At 36.0% G+C, this 26,860-nt stretch overlaps 1 protein-coding gene and 1 pseudogene across 2 annotated transcripts; both read right to left on the bottom strand.

The window, feature by feature from the left end:
- Positions 1-289: 289 nt before the first annotated feature.
- PLK4 (polo like kinase 4) lies at positions 290-18,129 on the bottom strand. 2 transcript variants are annotated; one of them, XM_012473077.2, is made up of 16 exons: positions 17,858-18,129; positions 17,105-17,200; positions 15,969-16,064; positions 15,773-15,887; positions 12,323-13,343; positions 11,499-11,599; positions 8,790-9,160; positions 7,828-7,932; positions 7,346-7,448; positions 6,507-6,656; positions 5,598-5,731; positions 5,412-5,503; positions 5,134-5,281; positions 3,923-4,063; positions 2,120-2,226; positions 290-922 (listed from the first exon to the last, which is right to left on the bottom strand). In XM_012473077.2, the coding sequence occupies exons 1-16, from the start codon at positions 17,885-17,887 to the stop codon at positions 820-822; spliced, it is 2,913 nt and encodes a 970-aa protein (XP_012328500.2). In that variant the 5' UTR covers positions 17,888-18,129; the 3' UTR covers positions 290-819. The 2 variants fall into 2 exon arrangements, with proteins under 2 accessions (XP_012328500.2, XP_012328501.2); XM_012473078.2 differs by lacking the exon at positions 17,858-18,129 and having other exon boundaries at positions 15,969-16,060; positions 17,105-17,172.
- Positions 6,940-7,031, bottom strand: LOC135277854 (U6 spliceosomal RNA; annotated as a pseudogene).
- Positions 18,130-26,860: the final 8,731 nt, after the last annotated feature.

The following is a 26,860-nucleotide window of genomic DNA, read 5'->3' as shown; positions in this document are numbered from 1 at the left end:
TTTATGATATTTAAGTAGTTTCATGCTACTCTTATTTTTTCATTAGGAATGGCTATCCCACTATCACAGATTATTTTTCTTCATGTCAATCAACTGTATCAAGTTCTTCACTGTTAAAATGTTTATTAAAATATACCAATATTTTCAGATAATAGAGAAACAATGTTATTTAACATTTGCAAAATTATTTAAAATTTAATTGACTCCTCCTAAACAGGCAACAAATTTAAAAGTGAGTTTAGTAGTTATTTTAAAATAAGTATTTAATTAAATGAATCAAAAGATAATGTAACATCACTATATTTATTTTTTTTTTAAAATGCATTTGCAAAAATGTTTCATCAGACACTCGTGCTACAAAAATAAATATAAAACAAATATACATGTTTACATATGTTACTTATAACATAAATATACATTATTTACATGTTCAAAAATTCCCAAATTTCAGCAGGCTTTGTCCATGATTCTCAACATGTCTGAGACATAGGGAAAACAATAAAAAAAAAAGCAGAAATATACCACACATCATTTATATTTTTGCTTTTTAAAGACTGTGGAATACAAATACATGAACATAATAAGTTTGGGGGTTATGATCTAAGAGCAAAGTCAGGTGTACTGTTTTATATCCACTCTATTTAGTAAGTGACTTAAGTTTCATTCTGCTTTGTTCTCTCAGAATACATCCTTTACAGTATAGGTTAAAATTCTTTCATAGAAAGGCTTTCTGAAGAAGTTAAATTAAAAAAAATCACTTTACTTGAAAGCCAATAAAAAAGTTATTTATTAAACTTATATGTCCGAAAGGAGTTTTAATCAATGAAAATCTGGAGTTGAATTAGAAAACATCAAAAGGATGGAAGACAAACATTGTAATTTCTGTTTGATGTACTCTGGTAATTTTTCATTTTCTCCATACCTAAGTGAAGCAAAAGAAAAAAAGACAAAAACATAACTTAATTACTTGGTTCTTATGAGAATACTAAAAAGCACCTTATATTTTTCAGTAATTCTTCAATAACAAGAGGCACCTCAGAAAAATTATAACAATTATTTACTAGATACCTAAATCAAGTGAAGCATACAGAGTTTCTTTTCTTTTAAAACAGACCATTTTCTTAACACATTTAAATAACAAAAAGAAAATTAGATAAACTTGAACTGGCTTCATAATTTCATAAGCAAGCCAAAAATCTAGATTCATTAATTTTAAAAGGCCCTAATTCTAAAGAAAAATACCAAACTAAACACATTATGAATAGATTTCTATTTAAATATTAACAATTTCCAAATGATCATACCAAATAAAATGTCAACATGCATCCTGAGAATGAGGGTTCTACCCACTTTGCATCTGCATCCTTCCAGTTTCTGGAGCACCTCAAAGAGCTTTAAACAAAGCCTCTCACTTGAAACATAGTTCTTTAAGTGATAGCACTGCATTATATACATTTAACACAAAAATGCAGTTGGTAGGTATCTACAGATTTTATTTGTCCCAAGTGTTTCCATTACAATAAGCACTTCTCATAAAGGAGCATGTCTGCATTGGCATCATCAGCACCGTCCTTTCAATAAGTTCTGGTTTAAATGTGGAAAGCAAATGACTCCTTGTTTCTCCTATTGGCAGACTTCTTATTTTTGGCTTGGTGCCTGATACACATTTTCATATAGAATGAATATACACATTCAAAAACATTAATCACTTTACATTAGATTGGGGTAGCCTTTCATTTGGGAAAAATAATCAGGTTATATCTTAAAACAAAGATTTCTTTTTTCTGTTGAGTAAATAGGTTTGGTATATTACTTTGAACCCAGAATTAGAAGTCCCTTACTTCTGAAAAGGGCCAACCAAGTTATGCTATGGAACAGTAAGGCTACGAGGAACCCAACCTCTTAGAGTAGACTATTCATACCAATTGCTCTGCATTAATACAGATAATTATAAAATATGCATAAACGACTATATGCTAAGAATAATTAACAGTTTAAAGAATCATATGATCATTGTCAAAATGAAAGAAGTAACTTTTAAAAATCATCTATTTCAACATATAGAGAAAGAGAAATTACAGCAAAGGGCTGAATCTCAACCAGTATTTTAAGAACTTACCTAGTTGTTTGACCATTTGGTGAGGTATAACTGATAGAAGACACTCCTGCCTGCACAACCAACTGGGACCCATCATTAAACTGAACCCACACAGCTCCGCTAGTTAACTAGAAAAATAATAAGCATAAGTAAGCACAGGCACAGGAAAAAAAAAAGCAGCAGCAGCATACAAAATTACTATACAGCAGAGGATTTGTGGTACTATATTAATATTTAACATGTTTAACAGGTTTTCCACAGTTAAAAAGAAACTCTCTAAGTGACTACAAATTTGGGGCTACGACGGTAGTAGCACTGAGAATATTCATGTCTTTTTCAGATTATTCCTTTAATAGCTAAGATATTATAATATTAAAATTATTCTGAGTAAATCCTGTTTCCCATTAATTTCCATTAGGATTTTGAAGTAGTTTTTTTCCCCCCACAAGAAATCTTTAGTATTTCTTACCAAGAAAAAATTTAGGAAATAAAAGCAACATTTTCTTTGTCCTTAGGCCACAAGAATGTCTTTCCTGGCCTGAGAATATTATATTTTAGCCTCTGAAACTTCTTCCTTTAGTCATTAGTAGTCACAATGTGTCACTCAAAGCGGAGAAGCACATAGTGTATGGAAACCAAATCAAACAGACCTAGGCTCTGCCATCTAGACTCTGCCAACTTAAGAGTACAGCATAGGATTGTGCAAGTCAATCTACTGTTATAAACCATAATTTTACTATCTATAAAAGGAGATACATCGACTTTACTAGGTTATTTTGGAGAATAAATTAAACAATGTATGTGAAACACATGGTAGATACCACAAAGCAGGTGCTCAACAAATGTTACCTACCCCCCTAAAGTACTAGGCTGCATTTTACTTCACTAATAAGTAAAAGTACATGTGCCAGGCTTAGAAGTCTCCAAGTTTCAAATTTTCAGATAACAGACACATATAAGTTCACACCTACATAAAATTTTCTAAGTTTGAAATTCAATATTGACTTCACTTTTTTTTTTTTTTGAGATGGAGTCTTGCTCTGTTGCCCAGGCTGGAGTGCAGTGGCGTGATCTCGGCTCGCCACAACCTCCACCTCCTGGGTTCAAGTGATTTTCCAGCCTCAGCCTCCTAAGTAGATGGTGTGTGCCACCATGCCCCACTAATTTTGTATTAGTAGCGACGGGGTTTCACTATGTTGGCTAGGCTGGTCTGGAACTCCTGACCTTGTGATTAGCTCGCTTCAGCCTCCCAAAGTGCTAGGATTACAGGCATGAGCCACCATGCCCAACTTCGACTTCACTGTTTAAAAGAGATGGGGTCTTGCTTTGTTGCCCAGGCTGGCCTCAAACTCCTGGACTCAAACGACCCTCCCATTTCAGATTCTTGAGTAACTGGGACTATAGGCATGTGACATCACACCTGGCTTTCACTTAACTTTTAATGCAAAAATCCTTTTTTTCTTTTGCCAAATGAAAGTTACTCTACTAATACTGATTACAAATAATTTCCAAACTTAAAATGTCCCAGATATTAGAGTCTACTCTTCATAATTAGTCATTATCATGACCTCTACTTTAAAAACAAAGGGCAAAAGTAGGTCACCCAGGCCCTAGCAGGCAACCTCTTATCAGCAATGTCTGGAGTCTTCCAACTGTATACAAATTTAGAAGCTAAAATTTTTAATGATATAACCGATGTAAAAAGGTACAAAAACTTCCTTGTAAAAAGGTATCATTACAATAATTTGTATATTTTGGTAATTGTCTTGGTGTGAAAATGAAAAGAAATTCATGAGAAAATTCATTCTACTAGAAACTTCTCACCTGTGTAGCCCAACCAACATTTTTCACAAAAACAGATTTCAAAAGTTGTGCTGATTTAGGTAGACAATCTTTTAGACTATTAGAAGAGATGTCTGTTCCAGAAGCTGTAGTTGTAAGACCAAGTCCTTCATTTGTAATCATCTACAAAGAATAAAGGACAGGAAGATATTATTCCTCAGCATTTTTATAAGCCAAATTCAGCAAAAGCAGAAAATTATGGGATTTTTCCTTAGCTGAATTTTTTTTTTTTTTTTTTTTTTTTTTTTTGAGACTGAGTTTCGCTCGTTACCCAGGCTGGAGTGCAATGGCGCGATCTCGGCTCACCGCAACCTCCGCCTCCTGGGTTCAGGCAATTCTCCTGCCTCAGCCTCCTGAGTAGCTGGGATTACAGGCACGCGCCACCATGCCCAGCTAATTTTTTGTAGTTTTAGTAGAGACGGGGTTTCACTATGTTGTGGTCTCGATCTCTTGACCTCGTGATCCACCCGCCTCAGCCTCCCAAAGTGCTGGGATTACAGGCGTGAGCCACTGCACCCGGCTAGCTGAATTTTTTAAAAACAAAAAATTTTTAATGAAAATATAACCACATTATCGGAAATTAGAAAAATACAGAAAAGAAAAAAAACCCCACACAATTGCTGTTTTCATTTTGGTGGATTTCTTTCATCTTTTTATCCCATGGCATATTCTTTTTATGCATGTGGGTGAGTACACACAAATACACACACTTATTTCTTCAATGTTGCATTTTTCTACGTTGCTATATAATCTTCATCACCATGTTCATTAAATATATAATAAATTTAACCATGAGCCTATCATGAGCATTGAGGCAGTTAATATTTTACTAGTAAAAATAAAACAACTATATATGTATATATTAATACATTTAGCTTTTCCAAGAGGGCTGAGATTAGGGCTCATTGAGGTAACACTTAAAGAGACCTAAAAGGAATTACTCACATAAAGTTAAGAGGTTAGGGAAAAGAGTTCTAGGTCAAGTGAGCAGCATGTGAAAAGGCCTTTTGACTTGTTTAAAGAACTGAAAAAGGCCTTTGAGGCTTAAGCATAGATAGTATGGGATAAAGTGGCTCAGGATGAGGTTGGAAAGTACGTAGATAATAGTAAAGCCAAAATAAACCATTTTATATGATGGGCATCAGGCAATCATTGAAAGGTTTAAAGTACAGAAGTGACATATATTTACTTACAGAGGGATTAAGCATTGGCGCCTGCGATGGAGAAGCAGCACTATTCATGACCATTCTATTGAAAGATGCTCTATCTCTCGATGGGTAATTTGAATCCACAGAAGGAGGAGGTGGTAAGGCCTTAGGTGAACTAGTACTACTAGGTTTTCTGAAGGAGAAAAGTCCAAATATATTCCCTTGAAGCTTTCAATTTACAGAAAACTAAAGAATGTTTATAAAATAAACATCAAACTTTTAAAAACATTTTAGCTAGATTTTTAAAATTTGCAGACATTTACCTTCCTATGATTATTGGGAAAAAGGGAGCACTCCTAGTTTTCCTTTCCTCTTCTGAAATTATGGATTCCAGTGCTAAACAAATACGATGACCCTATTTCAAAAGAAGAGTGCTTCCGTCATTATTTCACCTATGTCATTTATAATCATTATTAATTAGTATGAAAAACCTATAATTAGGTATGTACCTCATTAGCATGGTCCATATACATTTTCATCTCTTCTTTCAAGCTATTAACTTCACTTTCACTTTTTAAAGTATAAGACTTCCCTGTCTTTTCAATCACCTGAATGAAATCTTTTGTTTTGTGTATTTTTGCCCCTAAAAAAAAAAAATCAGAAAACTGTTCTCTTATCCTTTTTAAAAATATTCCTAGATTTATATTAATTACCGTATCAGTATGTAATGGCTCCTACATCAAGGTATCATTTTTATTCATTTATCGACTATTAATGAGACTATCAAAGTATTCAATAAATATAGGTCATCCACTTTTTTCCCCAACATATATGGTTTAAGTCTGATACTTTTATATTTTAAAAAATCACTACATTCATACAAAAACATAATTCAAGGATAGCTATAATTGTATGCGTACTATATGATATGAATGCTTTGCATCCCTTAAAGGAGCTTTATAGATTAAAAAGTAGTCACCTTTATGAAATAGATTTAGAAAATAAGAAAATTCATCTTTATAGAATAGATTTAGAAAATTCTCTGACTCAACCCTAAACTTTTTGCTAAATTTATAATACTCATAATTTGGTATATATCCATTTAAGGTTTCTAATAAGAAACAGGACATTGCTCATTTCATGTGATTTTTATACTATCAGTCTAGATGTAGTTAAACTGGAGCTATGTAGGAAAAGAGGACTACTATACATATTATAAGATAAATTGTTTAAAGGAAGGTATATATAAATTTTGATTAATATGATTTGACATGTATACTCTGCTATGCAACTTATATGTATAGTTACATACATACACATCTTTAAAACTGGCTGTGTTGAATTTTAAAAACCCACATATATGTAACTACTAAATTCCAAACTAAAGGAACAAGTTACCATTTCCAAATGGTACTTACCATCATAAAACCAAACCTCGAAATCAGCACCAGGAGAATTCTCCATCAAAATGCATTTAGCATATCTTGTAAAATAAGTGATTTTGGGAGATTTAGATCTTACAAGCTGTACAAACCTGGAAGCATATTGATATTTGCGCCAGTATTTTTCTAAGGAAAAAATAATTACTTAACATTAGGGAAGAAAGTGTTGACTTGACATATAGTTTTACCTATTTATTTTTATTTCTAATAGAGTTAGATTAGACAGGTTTTCTTATTCTTTTCTACGAGTCACCTCAATGAAGTCTTACTCTTCAGTAGTTATGTCCCCAGTCCATAATATCCAGAAACCAAACTGAGAGTCAAATTTGGTTAACTATAATCATAAGTAATCATTTATGTAGGAGCAGTGATTTCAAAGGTCACTAGATACTTCATGGTGAATTAGTTTTTAAATACAGAACGCTTCACAAATTTGTGAGTCACAGGGGCCATGTTCTCTGTAACATTCCAATTTTAGTATATGTGCTCTGAAGCAAGCAATGTTGAATTTTTTAACACAAGTATGGCCACATTCTAAACAAATGTACAAATTATATTTGTGAGACATATGACTAATGTTCTAGAGTTAGTTTTTACTTAAGTAGAATACAGTACCATTATAACACAGAATATTAACAGTAAACGTTGCATTAAAGGCATACAACTCTCACCAGAAACAAAGTACAAGAATATGATATGACCTAAAGTTTGACTGAAGCCAAGATATTTATAATTTATCATATCTATATATAGAGTTTATACATAAATACATATAAATCTATGATCCAAATTTATTCCCTGGTAAATTTGCATACCTGGTAAATTGTCAAAGCTGTACCTACTGATGTTGTCAGTAGGTGAGGGAGGTCTATCAGCAAGAGGAAAACCTCTTCCATCATTTGGATAATAAATAGTGATCTGCCAAAAAGATTTTTTAAAAATTCTAATTACATACCATTAAGTTCCAGTATTACATTTTGCTCGGAAGTATGAAAAGTGTTTAAATGTAACATTAAAAATTATTTTATAGAAAAATGTTAAATATTCTATAAAAACATTTTCTTTGCTTTTAACTGAAGGCAAAAATTTAGATTTTGTTACTAGATATAATAATTTTTAATAGTATACTAATTTATTTAAATATGTTTAATATGCTATTTGTTTTTGAATTCCAGAGACACTATCATACCAGGAAGCTGATTTTAGAAAAACTTACATAATTGTAAAATGAATTAGAATGCTAAATGTGCTTAAGTAATAATTTGAAGTTGTAAGATAAAAAGTAACTACACATTACCGTATTTCCATCACTAGATATCTGAAGAACTTCTTTCACATATTCTTGAGATGCATATTCCTTTAGAAGCTCCACACACACCTCCTCTGAATCAAGTATGCTCACCTAAAAAAAAACCCCAAAAATCAGTAATAATTCTTTTGTTTACTAGAACAGCTCTGACATACATAGTACTTAGGAATACTTAACCATGGCAGAAACAAATATTGAAGTCAAAATCAAATAGCTGCTTCACTACAACAGTCCAGATCAGAGGTATATTTGAGTACAACTGTGAACCATATGGTACAAAGGTAAGAATGTATAATGAAGTGTGAAATGATAATCAATCAGCAGAGAGCAAGCAGAAGGTAGGGTGGAGAATAAGGGCTTTGAAAAGATAATAGCAAGCCAAACAAAGGCAAGAATGAAATGGGAAAATGGAAAACAAAGAACAGGATAAAGATAGAATTAAAAAAAAAAAACACACATCATTTTCAATTGACATATAATAATTTTTAAACTCTAAACTAAATGTGCACATGCCTTTTCTTTACTTCCAGGCACTAAAATAAAAAGTTATATTTTCTAGTTTTTTAAAAATTTGAGATAGGATTAAATTTAGAAACAGTAAAAACAGAAGCAAAAGGATAATATTAAATATTAACTCACTGATTGGAATTGTGAATAAAATAACCTTTAACACAGCATATAGCCAGTATTATTTTAAAATGTTTTCATTCAAATCTATTTTAATAATATGAAATCTAAAACTTATCAGTATCAATTTGCTATTCTTAAGAAGATAGAGGGAAACAAGAGCCGTTTTTCCATAAACACCCAGTTTCTTCTCTCTTTAATATAGTTGATCATGTAAACACCCCAAGTATAAGGAACATTATAGAGGACAAAAAAATATGTTCTCAAGAATCGTATTCTCAAGTAAAATGTTATGTAGTAACTTAGGAAAACAACAGACATACCACGGCCTTTTTGGTTTTCTGTCTGATTGGTTTTAATCTGTGAGCAATCAATGGAGATGTAATGCTTCTTAATGTACGATTCTGACAACCCAATGGTGGCTCCATATCCCTAGTCTTGCTCTGTTCAGAAAGAGGATCTAAGCCAAAAACACATTCTTGTTGGATTATCCCAGGTTTACTGTGAAGTGCCATCATGTATTTCATGGTATTTGGCTGATTTACAGAACGTGCATTATCAGAAGCATCAGAGCTCTTTTTGACTTTTATATCAGTCCAGGCATTTTTTGATGTGTCCTTCTGCAAATCTGGATGGTCCTGGAAATCCTGGTTTGACCTGATGCTGTCATATTCAGCAGTTTTTCTTAAGTGAGCTGTAATATACATATAGAATGAAGCAATTTAGTAAATAACTAAAAACACAATTTGACACAAAACAATGTCATTCTGATAACAGCATTTTTTGAACAAAAGAAATCTAGTAAAAAAAAGAGCTCTTAATTTTCTAACAAATAAGCAGTTTTAAGACATAATAGGATAGTGACTTTGAAAGGACATTTTAAATCAGATCGTGAAGAAATATCTTTAGTATTCCTAAGACTAAGACACAAAAAATATTAACATAAAATTAATTTTCCAATCAAGGCAAAAACTAGTCATGATATGGTCACCTATTAATCCTAAAGCAAGCAATCGCCAATGCTCCAACAAAAGCAGATTTGAGTTCCCAAGTAATCATTCTACATGAGAAAAATACAAAAATTTACTCTTTAAGAACGGTGTAGCCCATCTTTACTTAGAAATAGTTGTAATTAATGAAAATATGCAACTAAAAGCAAAAACACTATATGAACAGCTTTAATATTAATATTTAATATTACCTATGTACTTGCACCCACATTTTTAAAAAAGCTATTAACTTTACCAATTTATATTTTGTATGGCCTTAAAGTTCACATACAAAACATTATCTTTTAAAGGCTTTAAATGAATAAATTATATAAAACTTGGTAAGGCAATTTTTCAACACTAAACTCTAAAAATTTGAATTATAATATTTTTCTTAAATGACTTTTTTAGTGCTTTCCCCTGCTCTCATGATGATAAAGTATTTTGTGTCAAATAATATACTGAAAAAACTGCAGAAGCACTACTGGATTATTATAAACAAGGTTATTTCTCTATCTCAGACAAGTCTGTGTTACTGAATATAAGTATCTGTAAACACAACAGATGTGCAAAATTAAGTACGTGGCAGTTTTATAGTTTAAAAAACAAACCTGAATTATCATCTCCAAGAAGTACAAATAAAAAGATTAATTTCCTTTTATGCTTCTGAAAATAATATGCATTTTAAAAAAAGAAAACAATAGACTCAAGATAACATACAACTCTCTGCTTAAATTATAGTTGTATGATGCGCTTTTTGTCTATGAAGTAATATGACACTTAGTAAAAAATGATCTCCTCCTCTCCATATGTCTTTTTTATTCTTTTTTACATCATTATTTCCCAACTCACCTTCTGTGAATCTGTCATGTTCATTATGAGCAATGTTTAACCTTCAAACTCTGTATTATAAACAACATAATGACATGGATGATAGCTGCTTAAAAATGTTTAGGTTTTAGGAGCTCTGTACTTCAGTGTGAGGTTCTATTGTCCTTATCAGCTTCTACTTAAAAATAAGGTCAACCATCTTTTGATTATTTTATGGGCACTGATAGTAGGTGCTGATTATTGAGAGGTTGCAAAGCAGAGGGGTTAAGAATAAAGTCTCTGAGCCAAACTACTTACGTTAGAACCCTGGCTCCTCTACTGAATGGTCACATAGCTTGGGCAAATTAAGCTCTGTGTACCCAGTTTCCTTATCTGTAAGACGGAGACAATAACAGTATCTTCCTCATGTTTTTATGTGAGAACTTAATATATGTTAAATATTAAGGACAGTGGCTGACTTATAGCAAATATTCAAATATTGTAATACAGCTTTATTGAGATGAACTGAAAATGCTTTTTTTTTTTTTTGAGACAGACTCTTGCTCTGTTACCCAGGCTGAAGTGCAATGGCATGATCTCAGTTCACTGCAACTTCTGCCTCCCCAGGTTCAAGTGATTCTCATGCCTTAGCCACCCAAGTATGTGGGATTACAGGTGTATGCTTCCATGCCCAGCTAATTTTTGTATTTTTAGTAGAGACAGGGTTTTACCATGTCGGCCAGACTGGTCTCCAACGCCTGACCTCAAGTGATCTGCCTCGCTTCCTTCCAAAGTGCTGGGATTACAGGCATGAGCCACTGCACCTGGCCAATGTTCTTTGTTTTTTTTTTTTTTTTTTTTTTTTTTTTTGAGGCAGGGTCACAGAGTGCAGTGGTATGATCATAGCTCACTGCAGCCTTGAATTCCTTGGCTCAGGCAATCCTCCCGCATCAGCTGCTCAAGTAACTGGGACTACAGGTGCATGCCACCACACTTGACTAATTTTTTTATTTTTTGTAGATACAGGGTCTTACTATGTTGCCCAAACTGATCTTAAACTCCTGGCCTCAAGCAATCCACCTGCCTTGGCCTCCCAAGTGTTGGGATTAGAGGCATGAGCTACTGCACCCAGCCAGAAAATGATTTTCTTTAAAAACCTCAAATAGAACACTGCAATGATTGGTAAGTGTCCAAGTAATTAATTCTTGATTAAATACTCCATTAAAAACTCACCATTTATTTGCAGATTCCCAAACCACTGTTGTACTGTTTCAGTCTGAGGTGTCAGGTCTGCAAATGGAAGAGGAGTTTTTCCTGGGCAAAGATGATTGGAGCTAAACAAACAAACAAAAAAATCCCATAAACTAATAAAAAATTATCAGGTAACTTTTTAAAGTAAAAATATTAGAAAAGGAAGATTTCTTCTGATTTGAACACCTGAACATTTTAGAATAACTATAGAAAACAATATTGGCATAACTATGTTATCTCTAAAAAGTTAAACTCCCATGCCAAAATGCCCAGGGCACTTTGATAGCATTTCTATAAGGCTTCTGCCCTCTTATAACTTAAGCATAAAAATCATAAAATGACCAGAAAAAGAAAAAAACCACAATATAGTCACTAAAAATCAGTTTTCATGTTGGAAGCAGTCAGTATTATGACCACTCAGGCTCAGCTTTTCTATCTATGCATATAAAGTATTTTAAGAGTAAGGTATTACTAATATATAATACTTTGCACTGGAGACCCATTCCATATAAAATTAAAAAACGAGACTAAAAATTTCCAAAAATTAAGCAATCCTATAAACACATTTGTGAACACACACACTCACTCCTTTTAAGACTGTTAACCACAGGTCAAATCATTATTCTAATTTTCATCCTAATAATAAGTAAAAATCATAATTGAGAAGTACCTCAGAAACATGACAGTATATATATACATATTTAAAGACATTCATTTCTCTGGTAACCCCCAGCTTACATGCAACTTCATATTTATACTAGTATAATGTTTACCAAAAAACAAAACGCCTTTGATAGAATTCTTACAGGGCTTGATTGTTATCAGGTTTTTCAAAAGATCCAGAACTGTTGGATGTCTTCTCTTTAAAGAAGTTAAAGATGTTGGCATTGTTGCTTGTGGGCGAGTATCTCTCTTCATTTTCACCTTCTCCTGATTTTTTGGACTTTGAAAGCATTTCTGCTGAGTGACATCGTTCCATTGTATATGTTTTTGCTCGAGATTGACTATTAGAAGTGCCAGATCTATCAGAGGAATGAGCTCTACGAAGGTATCGAGAATGTGGTCTTTCTTCTGCATTTTGAATTACTCTTCCCCTTCCACTATTACTGGTTTCTTGATTTCCCCACTGAGTATAAAAACTGCTTCCATTTCCTGAAGAAGAAAAATCACTTGAACTTTTATTCTTTGGAAATACAGTCATTTTATTTGGGAGTGGCTGACCAATCAAAAGTCTTCTTTTGTCAAATAAACTACCACTTATACTGGTACTGGAAGAAGCTGTAATTGCAGTTGAAATTGTGGCATGCCCACTATCAATTGAGTCTTCCACAGTTCCTAAATCTTTAGTTTTTGTTGAGGAATTTCGGGACATAAAAGGATGGTCCAATACTGAAGACAGACTTAAACGATCTGCTGGATTTCTACGAAGTAATTGGTGAATAAGGTCCTTGGCCTCTACTGACAAAAAAGTTGGCATTTCATAATCTGCCAATACTACTTTATTTAATGTGTTCTTGACTGTGTCAGTGTCAAAGGGTGGTCTCCCAATAAGTAATGTATAAAACATACAGCCCAGGGACCAAACATCAGATTCAAGGCCATGTGCACTTCGAGTTGCAATTTCTGGTGAAATGTAGTTAGGAGTTCCACATAATGTATAGTGCTTCTCATGTGGCATTTTCAACTGAGTTGCCAGCCCAAAATCAGCAATCTTGATGTTCATATTACGAGTAAGTAAGAGGTTAGAAAGTGTGAGGTCCCGGTGTAGTATACCATGAGAATGAAGATACAACATCCCTGTGATGATCTGGTGCATGAAGTGTCGAGCTGTTAGGATATAAAAAAAGAGAATTTACAATTTAGAAACTCTGGAAGATTCAGTGTCTAGTATTTAGTAAACATTATGAACCCAGGTACATATGCTAGAGTATTATATTAGAACACTGGCTTGGAGCTTAGATTTGCCAGCTACTTCAATTACCAGCAATTATCAGAGTGGCACCATCACATCACTCTGAAGATACCATATTAATCTTTAAGAAAACTAGGCACTCCTTTTAATCTTTGTTCTTTCCAACTGATGAGTGTTTTACATACAGCTAAGAGAAGCTTAATTTTTTTTTAGCAATTGAGAGTCATTAGGGTAACCAGAGCAATTAAGAAAACAAACAATTGCACAAACAATTCCTACATATATTCTAATTGTAAAAAAAAAAAAAAAAGCTAAAGTCCCATCCACGTCTCCCAAACTCTTCTAAGTAATCAGTTTGTAATTTGTTTTATACCTTCATCAGCATGCTTACATACATTTAAATCTAGAGATACACTGAAATAAATGCTTTTTAAATACAACAATGGTATCAAAAATATAGTTTCATTACTTTTCTCCCCACTTCACAATGTTTCTTAGAGATATTTCTATATCAGTACCAGAGATCTTTAATTGCTACTGATGAGTATTTGGATCATTTATAAAATCTCAAGATTAAAAATGTAGTAATAAACATTCCTGTACATGCTTATTTTCTTGAATATATGCATGGGTTGTTTCTCTATGGTAGATTCAAGATGTAGAATCACTAGGTTGAAGGACAGGAAAATTTAGTATTGTCATACCACACAAAATTACCCTTGAAAAGCCTATATTTTCATGTACATCCTTGTTAACATTCAGTAGTCTCAATTTAATGAATCAAAAATAATGGTACCTCATTATTTTGGTTGGCAGTCTCATGATTACTATTGGGTTTGAACATCTTTTCATATGTTTATTAGTCATCAGTATTTTCTCTTCTGTGAATAAATAGTCTGCTTATATTAGCTGTCCATTTGTCTATTCAATTAGCTTTTCTTTTTAGGTGTGTCTTATGTCTTTTAATACAGTACTAATTTTCTAGTTGTACGTTTTGCAAATATTTTCTTCCAATCTTTGTCTTTTAATATTTTTTGTCATATAAAGTTTTAAATTCTAATTTAGTCAAATTGATAATTACTTTCCTTTATAGGTTTTACAGGTTCTGTCTTATTTAATAAGGCCTTTTTTTTTCTTTTTTTTGTGTGTTTTTTGGAGATGGGGGTCTCGCTCTATAACCCGGGCTGGAGCGTAGTGGTGTGATCCTGGCTCAGTGCAGCCTCTGCCTCTTGGGTTCAAGCAATTCTCCCACCTTAGCTTCCGAAGTAGCTGGGATTACAGGCTTGCACCACCATGCCTGACTAACTTTTGTATTTTTAGTAGAGACAGGGTTTCACCATGTTAGCCAGGCTGGTCCTGCCTCGGCCTCCCAACATGCTGGAATTATAGGTGTGAGCCACTGCACCAGCCAAATAAGTCCTCTTTCTTATGAAGTATTATACAAAAATGCAGTAATCATTATCAACATGTGTACTGATTTTTTTCAATTTGTATCATTTCTTTGGAATAAACTTCCAACAATGGAATCTTAGTAAAAGAATATAAATATTCCAAAATTCTAATTTCATATTCCCGAATTGTTTTCCAAATGGCTTACATAGATTCAGATGTACAAGAAGCCTATCAGCAACCACCTCTCTTAACTTACCTGTAATTTCAGTTAGCAGAGCAAGATAACTTGAAAACAATTACTTGTGTCAATGTATAGGCCTTATTTGGTTCTGCTTTGAACTGCGAAAAATTATTTATGAGAAATTGAGGAAGTCCGATGCTATATATTTGATAGTAAAGAATTATTAGGTGTGACAATGAGTTTTTGAGTATGTTTTTAAATAAGTCTATATTTTGAAATATTTAAAGTTAAAAATGTCTATAATTTGCTCCAAAATATTTCGGAAAATCAGGATAGTACAAACAGTATTGATGAAATAATATAACCATGAGTCACTAGTTTTGGAAGCTGAGTGTTAAATTCAAGGGGACTCATTATAGCACACCACTTATATGTTTCACATTTTCTATAATAAACAGTTTCAATGGCTATTTGTGCTTGATTTAGAACTACTCTATAGCCACCAATGGCATCCTAAAAAGCTTACACTAAACTGCTACCAATAATTTAATTTAAAATATGATTTTAAGGACAGAAGGACAACAAATTTCTAACTTTACAACTGTAGTAATTGAATTGTTTTAACAATTAGCAGCATGGGAAATCTTTTCTAGCCTAAAGTAGTAATTCAAACAGTTTTACTATATATTACAAAATAGCATATTCCTCAAAACTACACTTTAAAAAGCAAAATTTTTATCTACCCAAACAAAAAAAACAACAGATGCTTACCTTCATTTTCTGAGAAGGGTTTCACTCTGTTCTTTAGATACCTGTTCATTTCTCCATTATGGCACATTTCTAATACCAGATACACATAATTGCTATCTTCAAAATAGTTGTAAAGCTGAAATGTGAAAGGGCATAATAAATTAAAATATACAAAAATTCAGTGTCCTTGGTCACTTCTATAAAATTAGTATCTTACCTCCAAGATAGAAGGATGTTTCAATTGGCAATGTATTTTCACCTCATTTTGGACTCTCTGTACCATTCCTGCTTTGTACATGGCTTTCTTATCTATCTAAAAAGAACAGGTTTAAATGTTGACAAACTTTCAAATGTAAACAGGTTAAAAGCGAACTTTGAAAACAAAGTATACTTTAATTTAAAATAGTCTGAAGTCCTTTTATATGTCTTTGCAGTCAACCTACTGTTATGTTTTCCCCTAGCACCTAGCAGAGTGCTTGGCAGAGAGGATGCTTAGTAAAAGTTTGCCCAATTCATTCTAATATCCTCTCTCAATTTAAATAATCTAATAGCAAAACTAGCCTAACTATAAGGGAAAAAAATTCCCAACTCAGGCAAACTTTGAAACAAAATCTTCCTTTCCTTTTCCAAGTGGTTTAGATAAAAGATTCTTTGTTTTTTTCTTTTTTAATGACAGTGTCTCGCTCTGTCGCCTCACTGAAACTGGAGTGCAGTGGCACGATCACAGCTCACTGCCGCCTCAACCTCCCAGGCACAAGCAATCCTCCCACCTCAGCCTCCTGAGTAGCTGGGACCACGAGCTGCCACACCCGGCTAATTTTTGGTAGAGAGGAGGTTTTACCATGTTGCACAGCTGATCTCAAACTCCTGAGCTCAAGCGATCCACCCGCCTCGGTCTCCCAAAGTGTTAAGATTATAGGCATGAGTCACTCACCCGGCTGAAAAATGATTCTTAATTTTTTTATGTTTATGTTACTCCTATTAGACTGACTTCTAACAATGAAGAATAATATTTTAGATTATTACAGTGTAATATAGAATTATACACAGTATACTCTTATAAACAAATTACTTGTTAGTTGATTTCTACTCATTACTCCAAGTATGCATAATTACACTATATACTAGGTCTACTGAATATTAATGAAGATAAAACACTTATTTAAGCAAGGTCAAGGCTTTTCTAAAATATTCTTAAGCTCAACAGCTGGACTTGGCACTATTGTCTTCTGCCTATGCAAAGTGTTCTTTACGCCATATTCAAAGGAAAGGCTGGTGTGTAAGGAGCATCTGACATCTCTGACACCTCTGTAGTTACTTGCAAAGTACGGAAGTTGATTAGTTTATTCTTACCATTTTGATTGCAACTTCCAAACCAGTGTGAATGGACTCAGCTCTGTAGACACCAGCAAATGATCCTTTACCAAGGAGATTTCCAACTTTAAAATCCTTAAAAGTAAAAATTAAAGATTATGTGTGACAACTCACAGTAGAAAGGAAGATGGGAAGGGGCTGAAAAAAGAAGATAAAATGGATCGAGAGGGGAATTTGACAAAATTCAAGCAGGTATTACACCTCGATGCAGCAGGTGTCTAGGGTGGAAGGCATGTTGGCTCAGTGCGGGGATCCCTGAGCTTCCAGGCAGGACTCGAGATGGTGCACCCTAGTGATCTGGTTCCTTAACCTCAGTGCAGCCTAAGCGCCCTCCTCCCATCTCCAGCCAACCCTTAGCAGCCGAAGGCCTGGTCAGAATCCCGCCGCAGCTCCCGCCGGAGATAACCGTCATCGCCTTGGAGAAGTAGGAGGTAGCCCTGCCCTGTTCTAGCGCGGCAGCTCGGGCGGGATTGCTGACAGAAAGTCGCAGTGCCTAGGGACACGGCCGGGCGGCGAGGGACTCACCTGTCCCGCCTCCTCTACCCCTACGGTCTCTGAGGGGCGGGCCGCTCCGCCCCTAAGCAGCTGGGGCCGGGCGGTTGGGACCCTCCCTAAGCACCTCGGCGCCGGCCCCGCAGCTGTTAGCTTCGCTCGCTCCCCTTCTCACGGCGGTCTCCAGTCCCGCCATAACTACTCCTACCCGCCCCGCTGCAGACTGCCGAGTCTTTTCACCTCGATCTTCTCCCCGATGCAGGTCGCCATATTTCCAGGCCCTGGCCTGGGTTCCCCGGTTTAGCTTCCTTCACGCAGTCCCTTCGAGGCAACGCTCCAAGCAGCCAGCCGGTCTTGGCGCCCATCAGGCTCAGTTCTCTAGGCCGCCGCTCCAGGCGACGATGCTGAAGCCACGGAGAGTTCTCCCCGACACCTTCCAAGGCCTGGGCGGTGCCTCTGCGCTCCCATTTTGAAAAACTCCCGCCGGTTGCAGTTCGAGCGAAGCTGGTGGTGACGTAACGAGACGGCTCGCTCCGGAGAGGCTGCGCCGGGGCGCGCATGCGCAGCAGTCCCTCCTTCGTGGCTGGCCGAGGGTTTTAGACCTCTGCGCCAAGGCCCGGAAGCGCTCCCGCGGTCTCGGGCTTGGGCGGGAGCCTGTCGCGGGCCTACTCTCGGACGACCTTCTGCAAGACGGCTGAAAGAGCAAGCTTTAGAGATGGAACACTTATAGCTCATCGGTTACTTCACTGTTCGAAATGCCACTTCTAATTCCGGAAAGGTTTAAAAACGTTTTGAAATGTCAAACGTTTAAGATTTGACAGAACAAGGAAAAAAAGCATTACCTTCCGTATAGGGACACCGTTTACACCACTACCACGTACTCCGTAGTTTTTTTGTAATTGTAATTAATGTGTATGGTACCTTAAGAAAACGAACTCCATTCTTTATTTTGGTAAACTCCTCTAAGATTTTAATATTATTGTGTCATTTGTATAATAATTTAGGAGATCTCATACACTATGATTTGTATGGATCAAAAGAGACCTTTATAAGTTTGGGATTTTTTTTTTTTTTTTTTTGGGGGGGGGTGTGGTGGGGCAGACTCTCATTCTGTTGCCCAGGCTGGAGTGCAGTGGTGCAATCTCAGCTCACTGCAACCTCTGCCTCACAGGTTCAAGCGATTCTCCTGCCTCCCCAGTAGCTGGGATTACAGGCAAGCGCCACCACACCCGGCTAATTTTTGTATTTTTTATAGAGAAGGGGTTTCACCATGTTGGCCAAGCTGGTGTTGAACTCCTGACCTCGTGACTCACCCCTCTCGACCTCCCAAAGTGCTGGGATTATAGGCTTGAGCCACCACACCCAGCCGGGATTGTGTCTTGCAGGTGAGAAAAGTGTGATGCTCAAGGAAGGATGTATAACAAACAGAACTAGCGCACAAACTTAGATCTGTTCTTAAATGAAAGCTCTTTTCCTCTACGTTACTGTATATTTCAAGTTTACTTAAATTTGTTTATATGGAAGCTGTAAAAAATCTCTGTTCAGAGAAAAGTCAACTTTTTTCCTTCATTTCCGGAAATCCTTCATTAAAGGTAATGTTATAATGCTTGAGCGGTTCTCATTTAGGTCCCTGATTTCCAGTCTTGCAACTAAGACTTGCCTTAGCTGTTGACTTTTCAAAAGTCCCTATAATTCGCCATCATTGTTTTTTGTTTGTTTGTTTTGTTTTGTTTTGTTTTGTTTGAGTCGGAGTCTTGCTCTGTTGCCCAGGCTGGAGTGCAGTGGTTCGATCTTGGCTCACTGCAGTGGCTCGATCTTGGTTCACTGCAGCCTCCATCTCCTGGGTTCCAGTGATTCTCCTTTTTCAGTCTTCCCGGTAGCTGGGATTGCAGGCAGTGTCACCACACCTGGCTAATTTTTGTATTTTTAGTAGTGACAGAGTTTTCACCATTTTGGCCAGGCTGGTCTTGAACTCCTGACCTCAGGTGATCTGCCCACCTTGGTTTCCCAAAGCGCTAGGATTATAGGCGTGAGCCTCCATGCCTGGCCCATTTTAAAAAAACTTTTTATTTAAAAATAATTTTTTTTTTTTTCTGAGACGGAGTTTTCGCTCTTGTTACCGAGGCTGGAGTGCAATGGCGGGATCTCGGCTCACCGCAACCTCCGCCTCCTGGGTTCAGGCAATTCTCCTGCCTCAGCCTCCTGAGTAGCTGGGGTTACAGGCACGCGCCACCATGCCCAGCTAATTTTTTTGTATTTTTAGTAGAGACGGGGTTTCACCATGTTGACCAGGATGGTCTCGATCTCTTGACCTCGTGATCCACCCACTTCAGCCTCCCAAAGTGCTGGGATTACAGGCGTGAGCCACTGCGCCTGGCCAAAAATAATTTTAAACTTACAGAGAAGTTGTAAGAATAATAGAGAACTCCTATTGTCCTTTACTCAGTCACCAATTCTTAACATTTTGCCATACTTTAGTATTCTTCATGTGTAATATACATGTATAAATATATAAATATATAATACTATATAAATAATGTAAGCTTAATATTTGTATTTTATGAATCATTCTAAAAAAATTTACATACACTATGCTCTTTTACCTCTTATTTCTAAAATGTGAATTTCTTAAGAACAATGGTATCCTCTTGTGTGTTTATCAAAATAAGGACATTTAACATTGATACAATATTTATATTTAATCTAATCTACAGTCTGTGTTTCGATAAAGACATTACTGGAACAATTGTGTTGTTCCAGTAACGTCTTTATTTAGCATTTTTCCCTTCAGTATAGATCTAGTACAGGATCACATAGTATATTTAGTTGCCATATCTTTTTTTTTTTTTTTTTTTTTTTGAGACGGAGTTTTGCTCTTGTTACCCAGGCTGGAGTGCAATGGCGCGATCTCGGCTCACCGCAACCTCCGCCTCCTGGGTTCAGGCAATTCTCCTGCCTCAGCCTTCTGAGTAGCTGGGATTACAGGCACGCACCACCGTGCCCAGCTAATTTTTTGTATTTTTAGTAGAGACGGGGTTTCACCATGTTGACCAGGATGGTCTCGATCTCTTGACCTCGTGATCCATCCGCCTCGGCCTCCCAAAGTGCCAGGATTACAGGCGTGAGCCACCGCGCCCGGCTCGCCATATCTTTTTAGTCTCCTTTAATATGGAAGAGTTCCTCAGCCTTTGTATTTTTGTGACATTGAGATTTTTGAAGAGTGCAGGCCAATTATTTACTATTTGTTCATTTGTTCATTCCAGTATTACTGAGGTATAATAGACAAAAATTGTGTTTATTCAAGTTGTACAGCATGATGATTTGATATACATATACAACAATCAAATTAACACATTGTCACCACCCTTAGGGGTGTGTGTGTGTGTGTGTGTGTGTGTGTGTGTGTGTGTGTTGCATGCCAGTTATTTTACAGAATCTTCTCTACTTTGGGTTTATCTCATGTTTCCTCATGATTAGATTCAGGTTGTGCATTTCTGATTGTAATATTACATACGTGAGGTTATGTTCTTTCCAAGATACCACATTTGGAGACACATGATATTGTTTTCCTTTCATTAATGATGTTAATTTGATCTCAGTTTCTCCACAGTATAAATTACTGGTTTTCTACTTGCAACTAATAAGCAAACTATGGGGGAGACACTTGAATTTAATGCAAATATCCTACTCCTCAGCAAATCCCTCTCACAATTTAGCAGTATTATTGATTTTTCCTAAACTAGTCTTTACTATGATAGTTACAAAATGATAATCTCTCTCCATATTTATTAGAAACAATTTTGCCAAAAAGAAGAGCCCCACCTGGTGTGGTGACTCAAGCCTGTGATCCCAGCACTTTGGGAAGTCGAGGCGAGCAGATTGCTTGAGCCCAGGAGTTTGAGACCAGCCTGGGCAAAACAGTGGAAACCCAGTCTCTACAAAAAAATACAAAAATTAGACAGGGGAGGTGGCGTGTACCTGTGGTCCCAGCTACTCGGGAAGCTGAGGTGGAAAGATCACTTGAGCCTGGGTGGCCAAGGCTGCAGTGTGCCAAGATCATGTCACTGCACCCCAGCCTAGGCAACAGAGCGATACCCTGTCTCAAGAAAAAAAAAAAAAGAAAAGCCCTACATTTTGCCCTGTTTAATGATATACAGATGGTCCCAGCTTATGATGGTTCAATTTATGATATTTTGTCTTTATAATGTATTTATTTATTAGGGTATAAAATGCATTTTTTGACTTAGGATATTTTTGACTCATGATGAATTTATTGGGACATAGCCCCCTCACAAGTCAAGGAGCATCTGTATTATCACAGGTAACATAGATGAGTATGGATTTAGGGATTCCCAGATTATTGAATCAGTTATAATCCATTTCCTCAAAGGGTTATAATCCATTACAATCATTACTTATTTTGGTGTTCAAATTGGGATTTGTTCAGTGAGAGCTCCTTTCAACCTAGCTGTTTTGATAGAACATATGTATATATTTAGCAGTTCTTTACTTTGTGGTACAACAAGATGTTCTAGTTTTATTTTGGGCTTTTTCTGACCCAGCACTGAAGGGAGCCATTTCTGCAAAGTATCCTGACACCTTTCAGTAGAAAATGGTACTTAAAGAACAGTATCTGGGGGCTCAGCAAGCTTATTGTGACTTAAGTGTCATTGCATCTATGCCTTTTCAGCAGATGGAACTAAAGAAAAAAACTATTATTAGTAATCATAAGTCCAAGTTGATATCACCAATTCTAATCTAATTTCACATAGTTGTTCTTACTGCCTTTAATTTCTATTTAATCAGTTATGTATATATATAATTTTAAAAATTTAAAATCAAATTGTTTAGAACAAATTAATAACAATAAGCATACAAACTCTACATTTCTGCTTCCCAGATGCAACCCTCTTCAATTCATTTAACTGTTCATTTTTATATATTCCACCATATTTCTAAATAACATGCTTATGTTCTTTTTTGATTTTTTTCAGTTATAGATTTATCTCTATTCTATTGTGGAAGATGAGGAACTATTTCCTTAGTTGCTTTTACTTATACCCCTTTCATTTTTCTTTTTCTTTTTTCTTTTTTTTTTTTTGAGACAGAGTCTTGCTCTCTTGCCTAGGCTGGAGTGCAGTGGCGCCATCTCAGCTCACAGCAACCTCTGCCTCCCAGGTTAAAGCAGTTCCCTGCCTCAGCCTCCTGAGTAGCTGGGATTACAGGCACCTGCCACCACACCCAGGTAATTTTTGTATTTTTAATAGAGACACGGTTTCACCATGTTGACCAGGCTGGTCTTGAACTCCTGACCACAGGTGATCCACCTGCCTTGGCCTCCCAAAGTGCTGGATTACAGATGTGAGCCACCACACTTGGCCACTTTCATCCCTTTCTGTCCTCAGTTCTTGTGGCCTCATTCTCTAAATGTAATTAATGTAATTAGCGCATAACTTTTTTTTTTTTTTTCCTTGAGACACAGTCTCTCTCTGTCACCCAGGCTGGAGTGCAGTGGCATGATCTTGGCTCACTGCAACCTCTGCCTCCTGGGTTCAAGCAATTTTTGTGCCCCAGCCTCCCAAATAGCTGGTATTACAGGTATGTGCCACCATGCTTGACTAAGTTTTGTATTTTTAATAGAGACAGGGTTTTTCCATGGTGGCCAGGCTGGTATTGAACTCTAGCTCCCAAAGCGCTGGGATTACAGGCATGAGCCACCACACCTGGCCACCTCATAACTTTCGTTTATCTCAATATTCAGAGTATACAATGTTATTATAATTAAGTACATATTACAGCTGAGATACATAAAATCTTTTCCTCTCTTTGTATAACATTTGGTTTCTTCTACAGTTTAAGAAAATACAGAACAAAGCTAATGCTCTGAACAGCACTTTAAGGAATAGTGATGTGTAGTTCTGAGGAAGCTATGTTAAGAGGAAGCATCTCATCTCATATCTTCACTTGAAATAATGTTTCCCTCTGAGATAGTCTGAGTCAAGAGATAATTCTACTTTACTAAGATAGTCTATTGGCTCTATATAGAGGTTATATATAGATGCAGGGATTGCAGGGAACTTTCATTTTCTACCTCCCATAGCCTTAATTTTTAAAATACTTATATTGAGCATGGATTTTTTTATTATAAAAAAATTTCAGACAAATTGAAAAGTAGAGAGAACAGTACAATAATGAATTTCAAAATTCAATAATTTTTAGAAATGCATTATAGTGTGAGTTTAACATTTTTATGACTCCTTGACTGATAGAAGTTCCAGTTGATGCCACATCTGTGCAGTCTTACTCAACTGAGGAATCAGACCAGAATTTGGGCTGACCACAGCAGCTAGAAAGTGAGTAGAAAGCCATACAGGGTGGGAGAGGGAAACCATAAATTCTGTGAAAAAGCTCTACCCAAATATTTGGCTGTGCCATGAATTACACATGTGCTGTGCAGACTTAAACAGTCTAGCTGATGCTGAGAACTGCACAGATTTTTTTAGCTGCTTCCCACTCCAAGAAAAATAGAGTTTGGAATTTGAGTTTAGCCCATTTAGATGTCTACAAAAACAGACTAATGGTACTTTTTAAGAGGAAGATAACAAAATCTATTGTCTCTAAGTTTTCAAAATGCCAAGGCAAAAATTCAAAATTAGTAGATATTAAAAAAATAAGAAAATGTGACATGAAGTTTAAAAAGAGAAAAGAGAATCAATAGAGACTAACCACAGAGTTGACCAAGATGAAAGAATTAGTACTCAAGGATTTGAAAGTAGCTATTATAACTATTTTGCTCAAGAATGTAAAGGAAATTATGCTAGTAATGAATGAGCAATAGGAAATTTCAACACAGAAATAGGAACTAGAAAAAGAGCTGAAAAAAGGGCAAATTCTTCGTTTGCCGAATAGGCTTAATAATAATTCATTAATGACAGATGAAGGAATCAGGCAACTTGATGATAGATCACTAGAACTTATAAAATCTAATGAGCTGCTCCCCACAACAAATAATGAATACAGCTTCAGTGATCTGTAGAACAATATTTTGAAAAGACCAATATATGTGTTATTGGATCCCCACAAGGAAAAAGAGAAAGATGGGGGCAAAAATGTTTAAGAAAAATAGCCAATGAAAAATATAAATAGACATATTCAAGAGGCTCAGTCAATCCCAAGCAAGATAAATTCAATGAAAACCACACCAAGGTACATTATAATCAAGTGACCATCATAATTTGACCATGAAAATCAAATGATTATCAAAGATAATGAGAAAAATCTTGAAAACAACTAGGCAAAAACCAATATATTACACACAGGAAAAAGGAATAGAAATAATGTCGACTTGTCACAAGAAATAATGGAAGGAAAAAGACAGTGAATTTACATCTTTTTTTTTAAATTGCATTTTAGGTTTTGGGGTACGTGTGAAGAACATGCAAGATTGTTGCATAGGTACACACATGGCAGTGTGATTTGCTGCCTTCCTCCCCATCACCTATATCTGGCATTTCACCCCATGCTATCTCTCCCCAACTCCCAACCCCCACTGTCCCTCCCCTATTTCCCCCGACAGACCCCAGTGTGTGATGCTCCCCTTCCTGTGTCCATGTGTTCTCATTGTTCAACACCCACCTATGAGTAAGAACATGCGGTGTTTGATTTTCTGTTCTTGTGTCAGTTTGCTGAGAATGATGGTTTCCAGGTTCATCCATGTCCTTACAAAGGATACAAACTCATCGTTTTTGATGGCTGCATAATATTCCATGGTGTATATGTGCCACATTTTCCCTGTCCAGTCTATCATCAATGGGCATTTGGGTTGGTTCCAGGACTTTGCTATTGTAAACAGTGCTGCAATGAACATTCGTCCTTATAGTAGTCCATATAGTGCATGTGTCCTTATAGTAGAACGATTTATAATCCTTTGGATATATACTCAGTAATGGGATTGCTGGGTCAAATGGAATTTCTATTTCTAGGTCCTTGAGGAATTGCCACACTGTCTTCCACAATGGTTGAACTAATTTACACTCCCACCAACAGTGTAAAATAGTGTTCCTATTTCTCCACATCCTCTCCAGCATCTGTTGTCTCCAGATTTTTTAATGATCGCCATTCTAACTGGCATGAGAGGGTATCTCAGTGTAGTTTTGATTTGCATTTCCCTAATGACCAGTGATGATGAGCATTTTTTTATATATTTGTTGGCCTCATGTATGTCTTCTTTTGTAAAGTGTCTGTTCATATGCTTCGCCCAATTTTGAATGGGCTTGTTTGTTTTTTTCTTGTAAATCTGTTTTAGTTCTTTGTAGATTCTGGATATCAGCCCTTTGTCAGATGGGTAGACTGCAAAAAATTTTTCCCATTCTGTTGGTTGCTGATTCACTCTAAATACTGTTTCTTTTGCTGTGCAGAAGCTGTGGAGTTTGATTAGGTCCCATTTGTCTATTTTGGCTTTTGTTGCATCTTTAAGTGCTGGTGAAGAAAGCTCTGTCAATTCGGAATTCTATTATCTAACAAAAATATTAATTTAGATAAATAAACACAAGAGAATTAATCATCCACTGACCTGCACGACAAGAAATGCCAAAGGAAGTTTTTCACACTGAGTGGATTTGATAAGAAATAGAAACTCGTATTGTCAGAAAGTAATGAAGAATATCAGAAATAGGAAATATGGGCTGGGCATGGTGGCTCATGTTTGTAATCCCATCACTTTGGGAGGCTGAGTCAGGCAGGTCACGAAGCCAGGAGTTTGAGACCAGCCTGGCCAATATAGTGAAACCCTGTTTCCAGTAGAAATAAAAAATTAGCTGGGTGTGGTGGTGAGTGCCTGTAATCCCAGGTACTTGGGAGGCTGAGGCAAGAGAATCACTTGAACCAAGGAGGTGGAGGTTGTGGTGAACTGAGATTGCACCACCGCACTCCAGCCTGGGTGAGTGAGACCCTGTGTTAACAAAAGAGGGAAATATGTGGATAAATATAAAGAACTATTTTTTTTATTTCTTTAAAATACACATCAGTAAATGTAAAAATTAAAATATTTTATTTAACCAATTGTGTATCTTCTTCATTAAAAAAATATGACAGAAAACAAAACACCACATGTTCTCACTCGTAAGTGGCTGTTGAACAATGAGAACACATGGACACAGGTAGGGGAACATTGCACACCAGGGCCTATGGGCGGGGAGGGCCAGGGGAGAGATAGCATTAGGAGAAATACCTAATGTAGATGAT

This window comes from Aotus nancymaae, unplaced genomic scaffold (genome assembly GCF_030222135.1).
Source record: "Aotus nancymaae isolate 86718 unplaced genomic scaffold, 86718_ANA_hifiasm-v0.15.2.pri h1tg000033l, whole genome shotgun sequence".
Lineage (NCBI taxonomy): Eukaryota > Metazoa > Chordata > Mammalia > Primates > Aotidae > Aotus > Aotus nancymaae.
This window is presented reverse-complemented; position numbering and strand designations above follow the sequence as displayed.

Bases quoted from the DNA above. Each gene is read 5' to 3' on its own strand.
- PLK4 (XM_012473077.2), bottom strand. From the start codon at position 17,887: ATGGCGACCTGCATCGGGGAGAAGATCGAG. The intron at 15,888-15,968 runs GTAAGATACTAA...TTCACATTTCAG, and splicing joins AACATCCTTCTATCTTGGAG to CTTTACAACTATTTTGAAGA. The intron at 923-2,119 runs GTAAGTTCTTAA...TGCTTCACTTAG, and splicing joins CCAAATGGTCAAACAACTAG to GTATGGAGAAAATGAAAAAT.